Raw genomic sequence first — 22,576 nt, forward strand, 5'->3', positions numbered from 1 at the left:
GAAACCTAATATGTATATGATAAAGATATTTGATACATCCAGATTAACATAAGAAATGCCAAGATAATATACACTTACAAAGAGAGTTGCAATACCAAGCTTTGCTGCTCTGACGGAAAAGTTAGGTTCACGTACTAGCCAATTGCCAGTTCTTGAAGAATGGTACTCATCAACAGGCTCAAGTATGCCATCCTCAAGATGCACTTTAATTTTCATATACATATACTTGAAAACAAGAATAACATAAGTTATAAAAAGGAAGATAGATATTAATTTTTTTCACAAATAAATATGAAAATTGAACAACTAACTAAATAGAAGACATATTTCATGTTTTAGCCCAATGAGTAAACATATGTCTCTTCAAGACTAGCAATGTCACGCAAGCACCAGTAAATAAGTTGAACAAAAATGAATTCCAATAAACATCAAGAAAAATGCCTTTGCATAGAAATATCCAATGTTTGTTTGATAAATGATTGCATGAGAAAGTGGTGACATAATTAAGGGTAAAAACATGAAATCAAAGAGACTGTTCAGTAAGAAATTATGGGCACCTGAGAAGAATCAAAGATGCTACCATCTTCTGTCCCAGCCAAAATATCAAAAGATTTTGTGGTTCCTTCCTACAATTTTAAGACAAAGCATATCAAGCATGATTTCTGGATAGAGGGCAATTATGGTGACAGAAAGAACCATTACCATTAGGCTTATCTCTTCTTGTGATATTATCTTAATCCAGTCCACACTAGCCACTTTAACCTGTTATATAACAAATAAATTAAAATCATTGCTTGCAAAAATTGGACATCTGGCTTGCAGGTGTGTCCCCTAAATGACATAATGAACCATCAGCATACTTGCATTCGAAAGTTTAGAAAAGCATCCAATAGTTTAGCTTCCTAGAATTGATGATTGGAATCTTGTTAGCAACCAATCAAAAGAGAACAAACCACAAGCAAGCTTCAGAACTGTTAATCTATTTGTAAAAACTCAGATTCTGACACACAAAAAATAAACATTAAGGCCTTTCACATCAAACCAAAAATCTGTAGTTCATTCACATCTGATCCTTTTTAATCACATTGGAAATGCTGCATATATGTGTCAAATTTCAAGCATGCACAATCATCAAACAATTTTGTGTGCTTGCAGTTGCAACTTAATTATGCATGACATTTATGGCTGTACATTAGAGAAGAACAACACCATACTGAGTTCCTAAAAGAATTCCTGACACAAATAACATAGTAACTTAGAGAGGCACACCTCTTAACAAGGAGACTTTTATCCAACTGTAAGTTAGCTGCTTTTGCCTCTTAAAAATTGAAGCTAAATATATCTTTTTGCAAGAGACAAGCAACTTCATTCCTGACACAAATAACATAGTAACTTAAAGAGGCACACCTTTTAACAAGGAGACTTTTATCCAACTGTAAGTTAGCTACTTTTGCCTCTTCAAAATTGAAGCTAAATATATGTTTTTGCAAGAGACAAGCAACTTCAGATACACAACACCAACCTGAGGATTCCTCCAAACCTTAAACCGCACCATAAAACCCTCCATGCTTCCTCATCTTCTCCTCTCTAGTCCTCCAAACAAGGGGGACAGGAAGAAAACACATATACCAAACAAGCTCCTCTTCACATGAATAACATAGTAAACAATCAACATAGAAATACTAATGTTTCACATCAAAAAGGCACACAACAAAATTCAGAAGACACCTCTTAACAAAAAAGGATTTTATACAATTGTAAGATAGCTACTTTTGCCTTCCCAGAACTGAAGCCAAATATATATTTTGCAATAGACAAGCAACTTCAGATATGCAACACCAACCTGAGAATTCCTCCAAACTTCAGTACCACACTACACAACACACACTCACTCCCCCCCCCCCCAAAAACCCAACCCAAAAACGAAAAAAAAAACCCCATGCTTCCTCATCTTCTCATCGCTAGAAATCAGACTGTTAGATTCCCATCTTATTTAATAGAAAACACAAACTGTATACGGTTCCTGAGTATAGTATGAAAAGAAATGGTGACATTGATTTTCTCAACATCAAACCAAAAGTACTTCAACTTTCTTCTCTTGAGAAACAAAATTGTATTTATCAGGAAAGAGCCAATAAGTACACAAACAAGCCGTATATGCAGCTGCCAATGTATAATTCATATTGGAATGAATTATTAGACTCCAAGAACAGTAGTGTAATAGACCCTTTTTTTCGAGTTTCTGCAGAATTTGAACATACATTGGAGAGAAAATTTATGTCATAATCCTATCCTTGTTGAAGTCCTCTCCCTTAATTTGATCACTGTGGTCATGAACTCTCATTTAAAAATCAACACAAACAGCATGGAAAAGCTTTTATGAATAACCGAACAAGATACATTCATTTGGGAGCAGATTTCCAAATATGAACTACTCCAGTTCACTAACTAGTAAGATACTCCATCTCGTCAACTAGTAAAATATACCTTTGAAAGAAGAGAACAAGTTCCTTCTAGATGCTAATCTTCTCTCTGATTTTTTTTCCAAATGCACCCCCATAGTCCACCCTCTCACACCCCTCCCACTGTAACCCAACCAACATTCTATTTACCTTTTTGTTCCAACCCACTCAGGAGAAAAAATTAAAATTAAAGAAAAATAAGGAGTCAGAAAAAGAACTGCAATCCAAATCGTTTCCGATTGGATACACCAGCAATTCAAGGACAGCCTGCCCCAAGCAAATATATAAGCCCAACCAGAAGCATGCATGCACTGCTTTATACATAATGCGCAGTAGACACAGACCATAAAACTAGTTCATTGTATTTGGACCACCCAAGATATTTCTAGGACTAACACAAACTAAATTGAGGCCTAAATAGGGTTGCCCACCCAAGTATAACTAAATGAAACAAGCTGTTCAAGAAATCTTGTTGAATGGTTGATAATTCACTGATTCCTTTTCCTGATAATTCAACAAAATGAAGTAAATTAGGTTTTAATTTACCCAATTTCTGGGAAAAACTGGAACAGTTCTTCAAGTTGAACCTTTTCCTAAAGAAATGAAGCCTCTCCTTGAAGATTTCAGAGAGTTTGTGAGAGATCTGAGATAGATTTGTATGAGATTTGAGAAAATTTTGAGAAAGAGATGTGAGAGAGGATGAGAAGAGGGCTGAAAGCGGGTTGTTTAGGGCATTTCAAATACACCAAAGAGACCCCAATGGATTTTAGGACTAGGAGGTTGGCTTACCGCCAGGTCCAGGACCCATAACAGGCAAAAATGGGATGGTAAGCCTGATTCAATGGGTTACTGAGAGATAACCCTTCATGTGGACGCGAACTGCCTAGAAAGGACTGGTCCATAAGTCGGTTTATGCTTGAACCAGCAAGTATCACTTGGTATATATCGGTCAGGCAAAATTAGGAACCTTGGTATAAAAAGAAACCAGAAAAGCAAATACATTTTGACCCCAAGGAAAAATCATCAGAAACTACGTACAAGACAAAAGTATGTTGATACCCAATAGTCAATTGTCAAAAGCAAGTGAAATCGCAATGATTCATATTGGGGACACATTAAGCAATGTGGCAAAAGACATTTAAGAATCAGTTAATAACTGTTCTTGCAAAGTAAGAACAAATGGTTTATTGGCATACACAATCCGGTTGGTAAAGCATCAGTTTTGTGCTTGATAACACATTTTTGTTACCAAATGTGACAATTGAAGTTGAAGTCATACGATATGAATTATTGAAAACCAAAAGTGGGAATAAACAATATTCAAGAATGAGCATGAGAGATGATAACAACAGATAAGAGAGATTCAAAAAGTAAACATAATGGTCAATACGATAGCACTAAAAAAGTACAGATGGCCTCTGACAAGGTTTTAACCCAGAGGATATTGGTTATTATTCCTCCTCCTTTGGATTAATTTTTATTTGTTATGATTTTTGCTGAGCTGTTCTTTACCGAAAAAGGAACTTCTTTATCCAAAAGGGTATCACCCCATTTATTTCATCAAATAAAAAGTTTAAATGTCAAACTAAGAAAATATAAGACACATTAGATGAATTTGTCTCGTCTAATAATAAAATAAAGTACAAGAAAGGGAAAATGGACAAGTAAATTAACCAGAAAAGCTTCGCAAATTAGAAAATTCAAAAAGTCAAGCATAATATTTTTTTCAAATAATAAAAGAAGCAGAAGAAATAAAACAAAAACAATTAACTAACATAAAGCTTAAGTAGTAAATCAAAAGAGGGTACCAATGCTGAAGCACTGGCCGGGGGTGAAAGCCCACTATCACGAACTATCACAAGAGCCATTCCCAAGCCTCTAGCACCAACGGTGAAGTGTGAACATTCAGTGCTTTCAGGAGGTTGGACTATTCCTGCCACTTGTGTATCATTTATATAAGCATCTAGGAAACAGGTTCCTCCAGTAATTGATAGATTCACCTAGACATATTTTACCAAATATAAGCTCAGATATCAGGGTAAACAAACAAAAAATTTAAAAACATTAGTATGATCACAAAACAGGATTTAGCTAACATGTTAACAAGAGAGTTTATCCCACAGTATCAAAATTGCAGATTTCCCAGTATGTTAAACACTTGCCAGGGATAATTCGATGAAAGATAGTTTGAAATGCGAACGACACAAAACCACATGCTTAGTTGCACTTGCTTATGGTAGCAGAAATAAATTGCAACAGAAATGAAGACTGTACAGGCAACAAAATAAATCCAAAGGGCTTTAAGTCCTATGAGTAGATGCATTACAATGAACTCGAACATACCAACAAACTTTGAGTTAATAGGATCAACTCAGTACTGGTACCAACCAATAAGTTCCGATACTTGTCTAATGGGTATTTGAAAGTTTGAAACCATCATGGTCTTACAAAAGATGATATTATTGTTAACCAAATGCATACCTCTGCTTCAGGATAAAAAGCTATTAAAGCAAACTCCGGTAGAACCCTCAATGAAGCTACCAACTGGATTTCATCCAAAATTTGAGTCAATAAAAATTGTAAAGGCTTGCAAAGGACAAAAATTAGAAGCAGCATCTTTTAAAACCATTAAAAATATAAATGTAGTTCAACAACCTGTAAAGGCATCGCATCTGTAAGTGCAGCAACTTCTAGCAGAGAAGAAGCTTCCTCATAACGATGACTATTGAATTCTTCAGAAAATCCAATTACTGTAACATGGACGATACACTGGAAAGTATTCAGAAAATAAGTTCCATTTGACGAATATTTCACAAAAAAAATTCGTGAAATCATGTTAATATGTATATGCCCTTGGAACATAAACTAAATATATCAACAACTAAGGGAAAGATCCATAGCATGAGATATTGAGAACCATGTAATGCAATCACTGGCCAAGACATATGCCTAACAGTACAGTAAATGGCCACAATGCTTGCCAATCCCATCCAACCATATTAGTTATTGCATGCCATCCAGTCAGAGGCCAATACATCCCTCAGGTCACAATAATATAAGCACAAGCAATTTGGAAATTCTAGTCAGAATCTAGCAAAAACAAAGAACAGCAGTAAATTCATTACGTAATTGTATAGTTTTCAAGAAGAATCATCTCATACGCACTATATTTAGAAGACTTTTCCTTTTTATAGGTAAGATATATCAGATTGTACTATCACTAACAATTAGGGCTCCAATGTAATTGGTCTGTAGGTTGACACTTCTATTGTATTCCTGAATTGTAATCGAAGTTTGTGTTTGATGACCTCCAATTAATATAAACAGCTTAATTATCTCATACTGGGCTAGCAGTTCCAGCATTATTCTAAAATTTCTAATCTTCTCTGTGCTGTTGATTTTTTTCGTGGTACCAAAGCCAATAATTGGCACATGAAAAGGATGGCCTATGCATCTTGTTAAATCATTTTGGGGATGGGATCAGCTCTCCCAATCTTGGTCAGCTGTTTTAAAGGCACAACTGTCAAGGGGATATTTCTCTGTGATTTTTGGTGCACAACAAAGTAATTGTGTTCCAGCAAGCCTTGTTTGGCATGCAATTTTTGGTAGATAGATTGCCTTCTGTTTATTATATGGGCAATTTTGTCTTTCCCTCAATTTTATGGGATCCAGATGCTTGGTGGATAAGATAAAACAGAATTTCTCACTTTTTGTCTTACTGGCAAAATTATTTCCTGTAGGAATTTACCCTATCGGGCTATAAAATTCAAAAGATAAGATGCATAACAAATGCACAAAAGCTCTGATATCAAACTGAAGCAAGCACAATAGAACCATTATTATAAAGAGAATAAAATGTCAAAGAAGGAACAAGACTATGAGAGGAAGAGGGGGCTAGAAGTAGGAAAATTTTCAAGTAGAAAAAGGAATGACTAACATTATCAAGCTATATAAGAGTGAAGAACGAGGGATTTTCACATACCTGGTAAAAAAAAGAGGCTAGAAATAGATGAAAGAATTAAGGAGAAAAGGTTAAACCAAGGTTCGCAATACCGTACCGTACCGATAAATACCGACCTGGGCTCAGTACCGGTACGGTACAGTATACCAAGCGGTACACCCAAGTGTACCGAGCGGTACACTCAGGTGTGCCGAGTACTGTAGCACTGCTATAGTGCTACAGTGCACTCGGACCGGTAACAGGTGGTCCACGTACCGGCAACCGGTCGGACCGGTACGTACCGCCCGTACCGGGCGATACAGTTCGGTACTGCAGACCCTGGGTTAAACTAGGAAACACATTCAATCAAAACATTGCTTATACTCTAAAGTACATATCACAATAGATTTATTAGAATTATACGTAGATTGATTTTTTGTTGAGATCTCTTTATACGGTCAAATTTGCATTGGTTTTAATGAAGTAAATTGGTTTCCCAATCTTCTAGAAGTTTTTTTGTTGAGATCTCTAGAAAATCTGGGCCCAGAACAATCCCAAAATAACGCAAATGACTAACAGCTTCAGAGGCAATATAAGTAATCCTAGACAACGACAAGACTCGACTCCAAAGAGAACTCAAACCTAAATTTGATTCAATGACTCGATACAAACTTTTTTACGGACTCAGAGGTGACTCAAACCAACACTCAACCTAAACGAAAGTTAACTCATATAGAATCCCAATTGAGAGACCTAAGATGAGTCAAACCTGTCGAAATTCATTGTCGCTACACATCTACCAAAATTAACAAAAAATAAGTCCAGAATGGCATAAAACAGTAAAGTCAAAACTCTGATCCACTAAATCAAATCTAACAAGACTAGACTAATCTCAAAACCATGGTTGTGTCAAAGGATTGAAATTTCAACCGGTTCGACATGTTTGGCCAGCATTTACCAGTCTGACCACTGACCGGTAAGCAGACCAGCCCAAACTTGGTGGTTCGGTCCAGTCTATATATATAAATAATATTCTTTTTTTTACATTAGAAACTACAGTAACATGATGTGCAACTCCTCATGACCGCAACGATTTCAAACATCTGCCACTCGCCACTTGCCGCCTGCCAACTGCTACGGTACACTGCTGCCTCCTCTTTTTGCTTTCTTCCTTCTCCACAACCTTCCTCTCATCATCCTCCTCTTTTTTTTCCTTCTTCCTTCATCCTCCTCCTCCTCTTACTCCTCTTTTTCCTTCTTCGTCCTCCTCTTCTTCTTTCTTCTTCCGCTACCTTCTTCCTTCTTCCTCTTTTCCTATAGGTTAAGCCATGGACCAACATAGGTCTGTAACCGAATCTGCAAATATTGGTTGTCATTGTAGAAGTATAGATATGGAAAAAAAAGAAACACAAATGGATTATTAGCTTTATTAAACCTCATTTAGGTATCAAAGGAAAAAAGCATGAAATAAAGGATAAAATATGGATTTTCTCAAAAAGAAGATACAACAAAAACGACAACAAAGCCGTAAGTCCCAACTATTTGGGGTTGGCTACATGGATATTTTGCTATCATTGAGATTTGTAAAAAATCATATTTTTAGTTAAGATTAGTATACTTAGATTTTCATTTATAGTTTCTATTAAAGTCTTTTTAAGTCTTCCTCTATCTCTTTTATACAACTAACATTAATCATTTTACCTCTTCTGACTATTGCATTTAGAGATCTCTTAAGCAAATGCACATACTATGTTAAACGATTTTCTTTCATCTTATCCTTTATAAAACGATACCTAGTTGCAAGGTTTATCGTACCAAGCAATGTCATGATGTATTGCTCAGTACGAGTGGTACATACCGGTCTATCGATACGTCCCATCGTACCATGTGTTGATATGTCAGTACATATCGTACCGATGGTCGATCGATACACCAATACGGACTGCCGAGAAAGCGAACCATATATAGTTGTTCACAAATAAAAATATTTCTTTTCTTATCTTTCCAAGTATCTCCACACATCCATCTCAATATTCTCATCTCACCAACACGAACTTTTTGTATATGTTGTTTCTTAACTGTCCAACATTCAGATTCATAAGTCATTATTGGTCTCATAATTGTCTTATGATTTTTTTTTAATCTCAAAGGTATCCAATGATCACATAAGACTCTTGACATCCCTCATCATTTTAACCATCCTGTTTTCACTCTATGAATAATATCTTCATCGATCCCTCTATCTTATTGAATAATTGATCCAAAATACCTAAGGCTTTTACTTAAGGGAACTTCTTATCCATCCAACTTAACTATATTCTCCTATCTATTCTTAGAATTACTAAAACTACACCTCATATATTCAATTTTAATCTTACTTAATCTAAAACTTTTAGCTTCTAAGGATTGTCTCTATAGCTCAAGTTTACAATTTATTCCACTTAAATTCTCATCAACTAAGACAATATCAACCAATGTTCCTAATTTTGTATCGTACCGACGTATCGAGCTTTGCTCGATACAATACGGTATAGGCGTACCAAGCGTAAAGTTTTGAATACCGGTCTGTATCAGCGTATCGAGCTCTTCTCGGTACATACCAATATATACCCTCGGTACGCTAGGGCGTACTAATGGTATACCCTAAAACCTTAAAAATACCTTCACCTACCATGCTAGGACGTATCGATCGGTATGTCTCGATAACGGTCAAAATCCGGGTCGGTACCGATCGGTACGCCTCTGTACCAGTCGGTATGCCTCGGTACTGATCAAAACACTGGTATTGCCCGGTAGAGGATGGTCCGCGTACCGGTATCCTCTCGGACCGGTATGTAGCGCCCGTACCGAGCGGTACACATCGAAATTGAGAACCTTAACCGAGCAGTACGCCAGAGTGAGTATATATATATATATATATATATATATATATATATATATATATATATATATATATATATAAGGAGGCGTACGGTGCCTCGGCGACGTCGCCTCCTTTTCTTCTCGTCACATCAGACGAGGAGAAGAACGCGGTCTTCGCCTCATCTGCGACGTTCGTCGAAGACGTCGAAGGCCACAGACGTCGATGGCCACAGACGTCTTCGGCCTTTGGCGAAGAACCGACAAAGATGAAGTCGAGTCGCCGCCTCTTCGTTATCTCCTGGATCAGGATCGTCGAGGGAGGGCGACGTCGGATCGGGAAGCGTCAAGGTTCTCTCGATTCTCCCTCTTCTTCAAGCGCTTTCTCCCTCGACGCTTCTTCTTCCCTCACCGTAGCTAAGCCACAACCAAGCTGATACCACCCGATAACGGGCGGCGACGATTGAAATCAACCATTACCAACCTATTTCGGGCGGTAATGATCGAAATATCAATCATTACCGCCCGATACAACTCAGAATCATCCGATACGGGGCTAGATCAACAGTATCGCCTGATAGCGAGCGGTCCACATACCGGTCTACTAGCGGACCAATGCGTATCATTCGAAATTAAAATCCTTGATATCAGCAGCAAATAACAAAAACCAGGGAGGTCTATCATATAAATGACTAGTAAGTTCATCCATTATCAATGTGAAAATGTAGGAACTTAATACATATCCTTGATGTAATCCTATGCTAATAGGAAACTCACTGGATACACTCCCTATAAAGTTGTATCATTCTCCTACAACACTCTATCTATAACTATTAGCATCATTATCCTCTTTTAAAATAATATACAACTCTATTGTTTACGAGGAAGTAAGAAACTCCAAGACAATTACTTGGGTGTGTCATGAATACGATTTTATTGTTTATAAGAAAATGACACAAAATGATTTTTCATATTATTCAGGAACTATGATAAGAAAATATAAAAAAAACACAATCTATGGATTCCATATCCACATTTTTATAAGTCATACAATATAAATATCATATCCACATTTTCATGAGTCATACATATATTAAAAATAAAGTTACAAAAGTATGTATGAACAATAAGATTCACTGTATAATCGTTGCAAAAAATCATATCAGATATGGTAACCCAGTCATCAAGATAAAGCAATATTATGCATTATTATCTATCAAAAGGATCCAATCAACAAAATATGTCTACAACATAAAACACACTAAGTATATAGTTCTCAAGAAAAATCAAAGCTACAAGAAAACTATTGAAAACAATGAAAAGTAATCAGAAACCAACCAATCCTGAAGCATTCTTAAGAACCAAAAACCTCTCCCACTTAGCCCCATCAAACTGCGCAACACTATTGGTGTCATTCCAAAAGGCCAATTCTTCACAGCCACTAAGTTCCCACCTCAAGCAAAGAGATGAAGAGTTTGCAAAAGCTCTTCCAGTCGCATGAATACTAACAGCAGATATGCGAATTGTACATCCATTAGATACACTGATAGGAGAAACACGAAGTCTTGCAGGATTTCGATCAGCATTGATTGCAGCCTCAATGACATCAAGTTTGCTTGCTGTTTGACAATATAAAGTAAAACAGTGTGGAAAATAAGCCATATCAATAACATAATTCATGTATAAGTTCACATTTCAGAACCATCTCCCATTAAAATGTGTTTGATGCTGGCAGAATACGAAAATAATTACCAGGTTCATTAACAATCATCACAATTGATGAAGGAAAGCCACATAGAACAGTCAATTCCAAGTTAGCTATTGCAGGCTTTGGATGGTCGTCTCCAACTAGATTTCCACGCGAAAAGAGCAATTTCTGAGCAAAAAACAAAAACATATGATCAGAATACTCTTACCCACTAAAATTATTAAAACAAATTGAAATGTAAAGCATACTAATAGTTTTTAATATTTCATATTACTTACAAACTTCCCAAATGTTTGACAAACAACTTTGTACAGCCTCCTACCACTTGAGGTTTCATGCAGCTGAACTACTGACAAATTCTGCTCACCTAGAACACCAACAGTCTCAATAAACTCAACCTTTTGATCCCATCGCTCAGGTCCTCCAAGTAACAGAACATCCATCATTGAACCAGGAACTAGATACAGTTCATCAAGACCTTTACCATCTAAATCCTGGAAAGTAGCATCAGTTTTAGACAAATCAACCCAGTAACCACCAAACTGATCACCATTTCCTGCCTGATAAGCAATAAGCGGGTAGTATGCAGCTATAGATGAAACAGCCTTTAATGTAATAATTTGATCCAAAGACTGAAAGTAAGGTACTGATTCAATGGACAAACTTGCATGCAGCACAGCTCGGCCAACGCCAAAAGCAAACAGAGATGTCCATGCACAAGGAAAACCATACTGTGGCTTAGAATCATCCACATGACGGAAAATGTCAGTGGACAATAAATCTGTAGTATTCATAAATTTAAAAGATCCACTTTCTGAAGATACTTTCCACCTGATGGAAGTACTAAAGGCATCACATCTGCTGTAGTAGTTACCTTATAATAGCAAAAAATACAATATATCAGGTTAAGATTAGAAAAGAAAAACAAAGAACTCAACTAAGAAGCAATAAGGAACAATGCTAGAAAGTAAGCACCATTTGACGTCCTCAATGTCACAGCTGCATGAAGTTGTGTTCCTATGACCACCTCTACAGGAAAAATTGGTAAGATAACCATAGCAGCAGGAACTGAAACCTCAACAGCCACCTACAAAATCAAGGAAAAAGTACTAGAGTAAAACAAAGATTCTAAATTTTCCCAAACTAAGAGTGGGTCCGTACAACATGTTTAAGATACAAGATATGGTTAGTATGCACACTGGAAAGTAGCATGTGAAACACAGGCACCTATAACTAACCAACAGAACATCAAAAGCTTAGATACTACTGTTGAAGTTTAACTCTTTACACGTGAAATTAACTAAAGCATTCTCCATGTTGGTAGGAGCTTCTGCATTGGGCCACTCCTTTTTCAAGTTCGCATCAGTGTTTTTAAAAACGCTAGGCACCAAGGTCTCAAAACACCTGAGCTGCTAGGCGCTCACCTGAGCAAAGCGATGCGCTCCAAAATATTAAAATATAAAAAATATATTAAGTGCTCAACAGTTTCAAACTGGGATAGTTCCAAAGAGGGGATTAACTGGTGCTAAACAGATCCAATGAGGATTAACCAGTGCTAACTTTAAAGAGGGACTAAAAACAATTCTAAAGAGGTATTAACAATAGTAAACAGCTTTAAAAGATGCACTGAGAAGAGGAGTCACCGGCCTACAGTGGAAGGTGGGGAAGGAGAGGGCGACGACGATGGAGGAAGCTTCGAATGGTGGCGTCAGGGATGAACCTTTGGATGTCTCTAACGGCGATGGAGAAAGCTTTGAACCTATCCCTCAATGGTGGAGGAAGTCACGCATGAAAGCATTAGAGCCAAAAGAAGCTTCGGGCATGTCCATCAAAAGCGGAGGAAAATTAAAACCTATCCGGTGATGGCAAACCAGAGGTGGGTCGAGCGATGACGTAGAGTCTAGGGTTTCACTGGGTCGGGGTGTCACGAACTTAGCTGGAATTGCCTAAATCGTGAGGCACCCTTGCGGTAAAGACACGAACTTAGCTTGAGTTGCCTAAGTCGCAAAGCACACTTGCGCCAACTTCCCAGACTTAGTTGGGATTGCCTAAGTCGTGATACATCCTTGCGATATGTGTCCGCAAAGGGTCAGCCAATTTGCAACATTACTCAGGTCCCGAAGGACCTGTAAAAGAAAAGGTTGATTAGTTCTTTGAAAAAGTTGATTAGTTCGAAGAACGAGCGACGGACAAGTCCCGACGTCTCGCGAAAAGGGAAGCTTTACAAGCAATTCAACGAGCACCTTGTGTGCATAAGAGAAAGGAGGAAAACAAAAACTTTAGAAGGTTGAACAAACAGCTGCAAGTCCACAAACAGCTGCTCATCTGGTGTCGAGCGCGAAGACAAGTTCCCATCAAGTTAGCATGCGAACTTGTGAAAGATTGTTCAACGCCCGACACTATACCGAAGCCTCATCCCCCATGGTGCCACCCAAGTGGTTCCAATGTGCTGAGATGGCTGACGTTTCTCGTGCAACAACGGACTGCAAAAAACAACCCTTGGCACGCGAAAACGGAGCCATTTTAGGCTATTTTGCTCGGTGCGATGAGCGATCGCACTGTAGTGCTGCAACCTGTTCGAACTTACATTTTTACAAGCAAAAGAACACAAAACCAAGGCAAAACATGCTTCCAAGCATCTATACATGTAAACAAAAGCGACGAACGGTTCATTGAACAAAGTTGTTGTGGGTGTGCAACGACCGTTTGTGACAAGGGGGCAGGGCATTGGGTTGTAGTGTTAGGTTTAGTTGGTTCAATTGAACCAAGTTACTGTTCAATCGAACCCGAGTTCACTTTTTGGTTCAATTCATCGGCATACACTCAGGCACTCACCCGAAGTGTCTGATGCATGGGCTCAGGCGAGCGCCCTGGCGACGCTTTAATGAAGTGTGTCACTTGGACATTGTGCGAGGTGCTCAGGCCTTGCGTCGCCTCGCACGAGCGCCTAGGTGAGCGCCTATACGCCTATTAAAATCGTTGGTTCTCATATAATGATCTGAATGCATTAAGGATTAAGTTAGTCTACAACACAGCACCAATATTATACTATTTATGATGGTTTAAAAATATATAAATCAAGGTAGGCAATACCGAATAATACCGTCTGGTACGGGCGGTACATACCGGTCTGACGACATACCGGTACGCGGACCGCCCGCTACCGGGCGAAACAAAAAATAATAATATTATTATTATTATTATTATATATATATATATATATATATATATATTAGAAAAAGGCGACGATCGATGACGTCGCCTTTTTCGACGACATCGTATATATATATATATATATATATGAGGCGACGTCTCCCCGCGTGGGGAAGGAAAAGGCGACATTGCCGAGGCGATGCGATGTCGCCTTTTAAATAAAATATATATATATAAATATATATAATCTTTTATATATATATATTAATTTATATATATATATATATATATATATATATATATATATATATATATATATAAACAAGGCGATGTCGCTTCGGCCCCGCCTCGAAGAAGAGAGAGGCGACGTCGCTTCGGCGACGGTATACCGCTCGGTTTACAGTTTCGTACCGTACCGAGCGATTGTCGAAACTCCGATACGGTACGAAATTATAGACCTTAATATAAATAGCCAAAAGGTTCTATAAGTATTAAATGAAAGCTTGCAACATGTTGTTTTGAGCATGGTATTGTTAAGCAGCAACCAAACAATCATATCACAAAGCTCTTTGTGGTGGATTATAACCAAATAACTCAAAACTAGAAAAAACTACTTATGGAAGTTGAATAATCTGATAAAACAAATTTGGCATTTTTCTCATGACACTAGAAAAATGGATAATTCAGTGATTCAAGTATGAAAGTATGGCTGCAACTGAATGTTGACCCTTTCACCTTGATTAGTCATTAATATTGGACCAAGTGTTGCATTTTTAAAAGCAGATCCCTTACAGTCCAACAGGATTCAACAAATTACAGATATTATGAGACAAGATCACAAATAACAAGATAAAACCACTATGACTTGAGAAATTCTCATGAATAGAAAATCAAGTACTTAAGTGCAGCTAAAGGCAGCATGCAATCTGATGACTTTTGCAAGGAAGGATGCCCATTACATGGCAAAATGGGATACTAACATTGTGCCAGGAGCTCAGCAGAGTCCAACAGCCACATTCCACGTGTTGAATATGGTTACACATAACATGAAGTGCCAACAGCTCAACTGGTGGGAGAGAATAAAAACTTTTTTTGTAAAATTTATTCAAAAGTTTCTTAGATACAATTCCTTGTAATGTTAAATTCTGAAAATCATCCACAATAGATTATTCTGATGAGTGATAAGTGACAACCACCAGAGTCAAAAAAAGTAGTCAGTAGTAAGTCCAACAGAACTAATAAGTGAAATTACTATCCTAATTTTTCAACTAGATACCATAAAGAAACAAAATTGCTAGGATAAAATAATTCTCAAGACATTTTAAAAGAACTTCTTTGAAATCAATGTAATCATCAGTTTATCACATATATTCAGAAAAACTAAAACTTATTGTCTAATTACACCATAAACCCAAATGAAACAAAGAAAGAAAAAGTCATGTTTAAACCGAAGTATGTACTTTATATTAATAAATCTACACAGATCATAGGGGATGAATCTTTTAATTCCAATATGTAGATACCTCATCAAAGTTTGCAGAATCAAACACTGAAATCACTTTAATAATTACGTGACCAGGTCTTTTTGCTTGCAGAGAACCAAAACCAGATGCAGAAACAACAGCCTCATTAGATGAAAACCATTTGTAATCTTGGAGGTATTTTCCACATCCTAGAGAAAGTAATATGAGGATAAATTGCAGAAATTGTATATCAATTTAAATAAGATATTAGATAAAAGTCACATCAACCTCCAGTTGCCTTTATTTTAAATTCCTGATCAATTCCAGGAGCCCAAGGCAAGTGTATGGTTCCAAAATTGTAATCATGCTCTTCCTCCAAAATTAGCTTCACTTTGCTGCAGACGTTAACTTCTTGCACTATACTGAGAACCTAAAAAAGTAATGTAGATAAGGAAGCTGCCAGATTTTATTAACCTTTGCAACAAACAAGATCATCATTCTCTAATCATATAATCACAAGGAGCAGCAATACTTCTGAGACAAAATAGAGAAAAAGGCATGATGGCACAAATCAGAAGCAAAAAAATTTTACCTCAACCATTTCCAAATTCTCCCTCTGGTAAGTTAGAGCAGCAGTCAGAGTACCTTTTCCTTGAGAAATTGGAATAAGCAATCTAGAGTTTTCCCGATTGTAGATTGAAGTAACATCTTTTGACACAGAATATAAATCCCAGTATTTAGAAGTGTTACTTTCCAATCTAAGACCATTGTTCTGCTATTTAAGAAAGAATAAGAATCACAAATGAACAAGTCAATTATTGCTTCAAGGAAAGGACAGGTAAATTAACTTTTTCCTGAGCACAGGATCTATCATACATCAAACTGTAGCTCAAAACATAAAAAGGGCAAGACCAAGATTTTAAAGCATGGAAGCAGTATGCAGTCAGTACAGTTGCCACATACTGCTATGCAGTATATGGGTGCATAAGAAGATGCACATACATGCTCTATTTTAAAATTCTTCAAAAATGAATAAAAATTTTAAACAGGTATCTAAATAAAGATTGAAATAATATAGCAAATATAACAAAAGAAACTAATTGGTCATAAAAGGCAGTTTCATACCTCTGTTACAAGTATTTCATTTGCATCAGGCCCTTTGGAGAAGACTTTAATATGGACTATGTACTCTTGGCCTGGAAAGACATACCAAACATCTGAAGAAGAAATAGGTGCCATGCCTTCAAGAGGAGTAGAGTCATTAGTCACAGGTACTATGTATAGACACAATTTATCTGGTATGACAATATGCATGGTTGATGTCTGTGCATGACCGGAAACTCTAGTGTCCTCAACAATAATATCTGTTATTCCAAGATTCAAGGCATGAACAACCCCCATCATAATGTCTACATGAGCCACTGAAGAATTTGTCACATACCATCTATGGTGTGGGGATGGTAGATCAACCACTGCAAGATAACAACAGCACATCACAAGGGAAACTTGATGGTTTATCTTAAAGAAATATTTGCAGTACCATATGACCAAGACTTGCTTCAGTAGTAAACAGGATTTCATCCACTGCAAATACAAATATGCATGCATATCTATGTCGGGACAGATAAAATATGGGAAATGTAAAAGGAAAGAAATTAGGTGGAAGGATTAGACTCATGGCATTTAATCTCAGAGTTAAAAATCACAAATATTAAGCCTACACTAGTTTCACAGTGCTAATCATCACGGATCTTGAAATTAATCTTACCAAAGATGAACCATATCCAAATTCCTACCCCTGGAGAATGTAATTAACTATGATATATCATCACTAATAGTAATTGATCTCAAAGTTTGGAACATTACAGCTTTGTTGTTGTATGAACAATCTGGAACATAATCCCCTACCCGGTAGCTGTATTAAACATATTTATAGTTATAGTTAAATAATCACTGTGATTGACAACCAAAATGAAGAGAATGACATGATGTAGAGTTTGGATCCTTCATGCCTTTTAACTGAAGGTAGGGTTCCTAATATGTATACTCTATGGTCCACACACACTTTTTAACAAGGCCATCAATTAGCTGCATAATAAGAAAGAAATTATTCAATTTAGACAGTTTTTTCCTGCACACACACACATAGGCACAAGACAACAACGATCTAAAATGTTAATAGCACAGCCACAGCAATGCTTGAACTGTGCTTATACAGTGCACTGACACAGATCAAAGTTCAACGCCTCAGTTTGCACATGAAATTACGTAGAAGTTCATTATTCACAGATAAAATAGAAGATACATCTAACATTTAGTTCTCACACATATATTAATGTATAAAGTAGAAACCTTTAGCAGTCTTCAGATGAATGACCCTCAGACTGTAGCACAACAGAGCACCAACAGTGACAAAGACTGGCGATGGAGGATCTAGTGACATAGCTTCAGCAACAGTCAAAATGATTTGGTCCATCACATGCTCAAGTTGTGGCTCCAGTAACTGAGCACTTACAACCTCATGGCCGATTGCAACTCCCTTGACCACATACAAGTCTGAACCAACACCCTGGAACAAATTGAAGAAGAAAAAGTATTATTTAAAACAATAAAAGACCTTAATTATTAATTAAAAGAAATAATATACTAAAGGTAACATTAGCATATATGTACTCTATCTTCCAGCTCAATTTGCAGATCCAAATCACCACAGTCACTTAATGGTGTTTCCTTCAGAGGAATATGAACAAGATGGTTGATGCTATCTGACTCTAAAGATTTAGGAAAAAGCTTCCACAAGAACTGTAAGCCCACCAAAGACGAAAACACATTTTCTGCAAGAATAAGAGGTCACTCAGAAATAGCCAAAACTTGGGAAGACAATAGTTGCTTGGCTCATTCAACTGTTAAAAAGAGATAGGAAATTTAAATAAAATAGCATAATAAAGATGAATGTGCAGAAATCATAAGCTAGAGGCAGAGAATAAATTTGCAAATTTTGAGTGGAATATGGATCCACTATGAATAAATGCATTTTTGTTGTTTCATCTTCTAATCAACCACATTCATGGAGAATAACATTCTTTTAATGTTAACTGCACCACCAACAATTTACCAGGATAAACTTAGGAGGCATCAAAAAAGTGATAGAAGAAACAAAAACAATAATGAATTAAGAAATCCCAAGTTTTTTGTTAATCAGGAAACACCCAATTTCAACTCCAAACGCAGAGCGGTGGGTCCCACAAAGAGAGGAAAGAGAGGACCATGGCACTATTGGATTTACCGCAGAGAGAGGAAAGAGAGGGCCATGGCGAAAGTTCATCTTGCATGTTAGCAATAAATTTGATGTATAGAAAACTCATGAATTATGTTCCTTTCAGAGTTCAACAACAGAAAATTCTACAGTACCAAAAATCTCTTAACATCCATAAATGTCATTGAACAGCCATAAACAGTGATGTGATAACAAAAGAAAAATGCCGGATGGGCTAAATAGTTTCATTTCCGACAACGAACTTATTGAAGGCAACATTAATTGCATCTTCCTGTAACTTTCAAATTTGGATTGCTTAAATTTAAGCCTTATTAAATAAATTTGTCAGAAATTTTCCTTCCACAATTGCTTACAAAATTTAACATGTGATGAGACAAACATGTCATTAGAGGAGAACCACATGCTCATTATAACAAGAACAGATGAAATGAATTATATGATACCTTCACTATCAAAAGCACGGATGCGCAATGTGGAAAGCTCATCTAGGTCAATTTTCACTGCATGATGGAATATTTGGATTCTTGATATCGTATCAATAATGACTTTACAACGAATTGTGATATCACTATGTAGATCAGTGGCATAAACTGCAGTCTCCTTCCGTCCACTGTAGCGTGAAATGGATATCAATCGAGCACTTGTCGAGCATCTACTACTTACATTGTACTCTGGTTGAACTCTCAAAACATCATGATGATCCCAGGACCTGCAAAGGAGAAAAGGAATAGCTTATAGTTCCTTTGGGAAGAAAAAGATAAACTATTGTATCCATGCTCTTACAAGCTTTATACTTAATTTAATATGCAACCTTCAATCTAATGCACTTTTTAAGTGCCAAAAAGGCACTACTATGCTGATGCCATATCATGTATTAATAATTCTAGTTTCTCTTGCAAAGCACAACTTAGCCAATTTCCTATATCACCAACAACATATTTTGAACTGAAAGCTTTGATAAAATGACTTTCCAGCACAATTAATTGTCAAAAGTTAGCACAAGAAATGGACAACCAAAAGAAAAGACAGAGAATAATACTAAAAGTAAATTATTGAATTCAAATGAGGAACAGATAATACAAACTCATAATACAATATAAACTTTTCTCCAAAAGAATTTATTGGAAATAAATGAAAATGGAACTCAAGGTTTGCAAGGTTGTGCTATGGTTAAGGGACCCAGTGTAAGATATGAGATCAATACCTGATAGGATCAATAGAATCAAACTATATTGGGTAACAAGATATTACAAACCAATTTTTAAAAAAATAAAACAACTTAAAGATTAAAAAGGTGCAAAAAATAGAATATTAAAAAATACTAATAGAATGAAACTGAATCTAATATCTTTAGGAAGCAATCAAGACATTATAGTTACTAATATATTGACATCTTTATCAATGCATACAAATAATAAAGCAAAACAAGTCTCAATTAGATACACAACTTATACCAAGAAAGGAGGTTCACCACCAAAAGCAAAAAAAAATGAAGTCCAGGGATTCTCTACAAGGGAAGGATTTATGAAAGAAAGCAAAATTTTATGCAGTGGCAGCATAAGTGGTTTCAGTATGTTGCTAACACAATACAACAGGTACTGCTGTCAAGCTAGCTAAAATAAACACAAGTTGTCCTGATACTCTCGACATAGTATAAAATAGCTAACACTGACTCTACATTGCATGGGATGGATCAGCATGAGACCGGCTATACTGGCCAAACACTCAATCCATAATCTAAATGACCATAAGAGGGTGGCTTGAAAAGGCCCGATCAGCTTTCAAGGGACAACGTATTGCTTTTGAAATTACAAAATTGGTCTAGACTCTATAGCACGTTGGATTGATCCTGTCAAACCAGTCATCAACTAATGCAAAAATAAGCCAAGTTTGCTAACTCCAAATAATTTCCTGATTTTCAACAATCTGAGTTGGGCTGTCTCCATAATGTAGAAGAAGAGGGTACAAACATGATTATAAGCATAATCTACCCTTTTTAGAATCACAATCCTAGATGGGTGCTCCAACTCATGAAAAATTTGCATCTCATACCAAGAAAACTGGTTAGGAAAAATAAGAAAGGATATTATGGACCTCACATTATATATTGACATTATCGTCAACAAAGCTCAACCGAAGGGGATCTGTCATACAGGCGGTCTTGAGTTGCCCAAGCTTCAATCATGACAACCACTTGTGAAATTATCAACGTTTGCAAAACTAGGCGGGATAGTTGACGGCTGATAGTTAATTGAGGCAAGCAAGAACGACAACACATGATAACAGTTGACAACGACTTAGTGAGGATCTCGACTTCAACTTTTAAGTAAATGAACAAGATTCCATTAACATATTTCATAGTCAGCGACATAGCAGACAGAGGCTCCCAAGAAAACAACACTAAATTCAACGAGCTTCCAGAAAACGCAGCACACTGGCCGCCGTAAATTGGAACAAATTAAAGAGAAAAAAAATCAGTTGCAAGGTTGAGGATCCAGGTGGTTGCGCAGGATCGAGGGAAGAATTAGATCGAAGAGAGAGATAATACCAAGCGAAGCATCCACCGCTGCCCTGGAGGCGGTACTCGACGGAGTGCGTCATGCGAGGGGGCAGCAGCACGTTCAAGTCCGTGATGTGCGGCCCCGGCGAGGTCGGCGCCACCGGCCACGGAGCCAACGCCGTCAGCACCACGGCCACTGCCATAGCCGCCGCCGCCATACGGTGCGCCATCTCAACCGTCCCCCGCTCTCTCTCACCCACCCAGGCAGCCACAGCGAGACCGACGATGGTACGAACAAAAACCCTAGAGAGTAAAAGACATGGGTAGTGAGAAGGGGTGAACTGGCAGTTGTGAAATAGAAGAGGGAAGGAGAGGGAGAAGCGAGAGAGAGAGAAGTCGGCTATACAGCACGCAACACGAGGCGGTGGGGCGCGCACCGAAAAAGAAGGGGTCAAGCTCTCGTGCGCCTGAGAACTCGGCTAAAGCGTCGGGTCAGGTACCGTTGATGTGTTGGTCGCCATATCTTAGAAACGCAATCCAGTTGCTCTTTCGGTATATTAAGACCCGGTTGCGGACGAGAAAGGAAATGCTCCGGTGTAGACAATATAACAAACAGCTTAAAGTCGAGGAGGGCAAAAAAAGCCTGCTGCCTGCAGATCAGATGCTTTCTCTAGAAAATTTTCGATGGGGCTCATGTGTGCGGTTTCACTCACTACAGAAAAGTCACGCTTTCCAAGTTTGAAATAACATGTTTCCCCCTCTAAACCTTAATATTACATAACATATCTCCGTCAATATATATATATATATATATATATATATATATATGAATTTTTATATACTTTATTTTCATCCAATCAACTCAAATTAACTGCTACTAATCATGATTGTCAATGAATCTCAAAAATAATAAATATTAAGTACCTTAATAATTTTTTTATTATTTCTATCAATTATTTATTACCTTTTTAAAAATACTTTAAAGATGTGTTAAGGCTAACTTGAGTTTCAATTTCGAAATACTATTGAATAACTGACAAAAATTAACTATGGTGACATATTTGTAAGTTTTTGAGTTTTGAATAAATATGAAAATCGCTAATTGGCAACTATATTTTTTGGAGCTTAATAGAATTCAAATTGCATCATAATATTTTTTAATTCAAGTATCATATATAATGTCCTAGTAAATTGAGATTTGCATTAATTTTTTA

At 37.0% G+C, this 22,576-nt stretch overlaps 1 protein-coding gene across 4 annotated transcripts in view; it reads right to left on the reverse strand.

The window, feature by feature from the left end:
- LOC135584025 (nuclear pore complex protein GP210-like) overlaps nucleotides 1-22,053 on the reverse strand; it is a 52,551-nt gene extending 30,498 nt beyond the window's left edge. The window contains exons 1-19 of one of the 4 annotated variants that reach the window (XM_065144934.1): nucleotides 21,769-22,053; nucleotides 21,411-21,665; nucleotides 19,306-19,571; nucleotides 18,259-18,419; nucleotides 17,938-18,154; nucleotides 16,711-17,057; nucleotides 16,178-16,357; nucleotides 15,874-16,015; nucleotides 15,646-15,794; nucleotides 11,945-12,056; nucleotides 11,248-11,843; nucleotides 11,014-11,137; nucleotides 10,600-10,880; nucleotides 5,118-5,231; nucleotides 4,944-5,006; nucleotides 4,271-4,462; nucleotides 703-762; nucleotides 558-626; nucleotides 79-225 (exon numbers count right to left, since the gene is read on the reverse strand). In XM_065144934.1, coding sequence (XP_065001006.1) covers nucleotides 79-225; nucleotides 558-626; nucleotides 703-762; nucleotides 4,271-4,462; nucleotides 4,944-5,006; nucleotides 5,118-5,231; nucleotides 10,600-10,880; nucleotides 11,014-11,137; nucleotides 11,248-11,843; nucleotides 11,945-12,056; nucleotides 15,646-15,794; nucleotides 15,874-16,015; nucleotides 16,178-16,357; nucleotides 16,711-17,057; nucleotides 17,938-18,154; nucleotides 18,259-18,419; nucleotides 19,306-19,571; nucleotides 21,411-21,592 — 3,402 coding nt within the window. In that variant the 5' untranslated portion in view covers nucleotides 21,593-21,665; nucleotides 21,769-22,053. Of the gene's footprint in view, nucleotides 1-78; nucleotides 226-557; nucleotides 627-702; nucleotides 763-4,270; nucleotides 4,463-4,943; nucleotides 5,007-5,117; nucleotides 5,232-10,599; nucleotides 10,881-11,013; nucleotides 11,138-11,247; nucleotides 11,844-11,944; nucleotides 12,057-15,645; nucleotides 15,795-15,873; nucleotides 16,016-16,177; nucleotides 16,358-16,710; nucleotides 17,058-17,937; nucleotides 18,155-18,258; nucleotides 18,420-19,305; nucleotides 19,572-21,410; nucleotides 21,742-21,768 lie in introns of those variants that run through there. The other 3 variants (XM_065144933.1, XM_065144931.1, XM_065144932.1) reach the window with 3 other exon arrangements.
- Between the last annotated feature and the right edge of the window lie 523 nt (nucleotides 22,054-22,576).

This window comes from Musa acuminata, chromosome BXJ3-4, assembly GCF_036884655.1.
Source record: "Musa acuminata AAA Group cultivar baxijiao chromosome BXJ3-4, Cavendish_Baxijiao_AAA, whole genome shotgun sequence".
In the NCBI taxonomy this organism is placed as follows: Eukaryota; Viridiplantae; Streptophyta; class Magnoliopsida; order Zingiberales; family Musaceae; genus Musa; species Musa acuminata.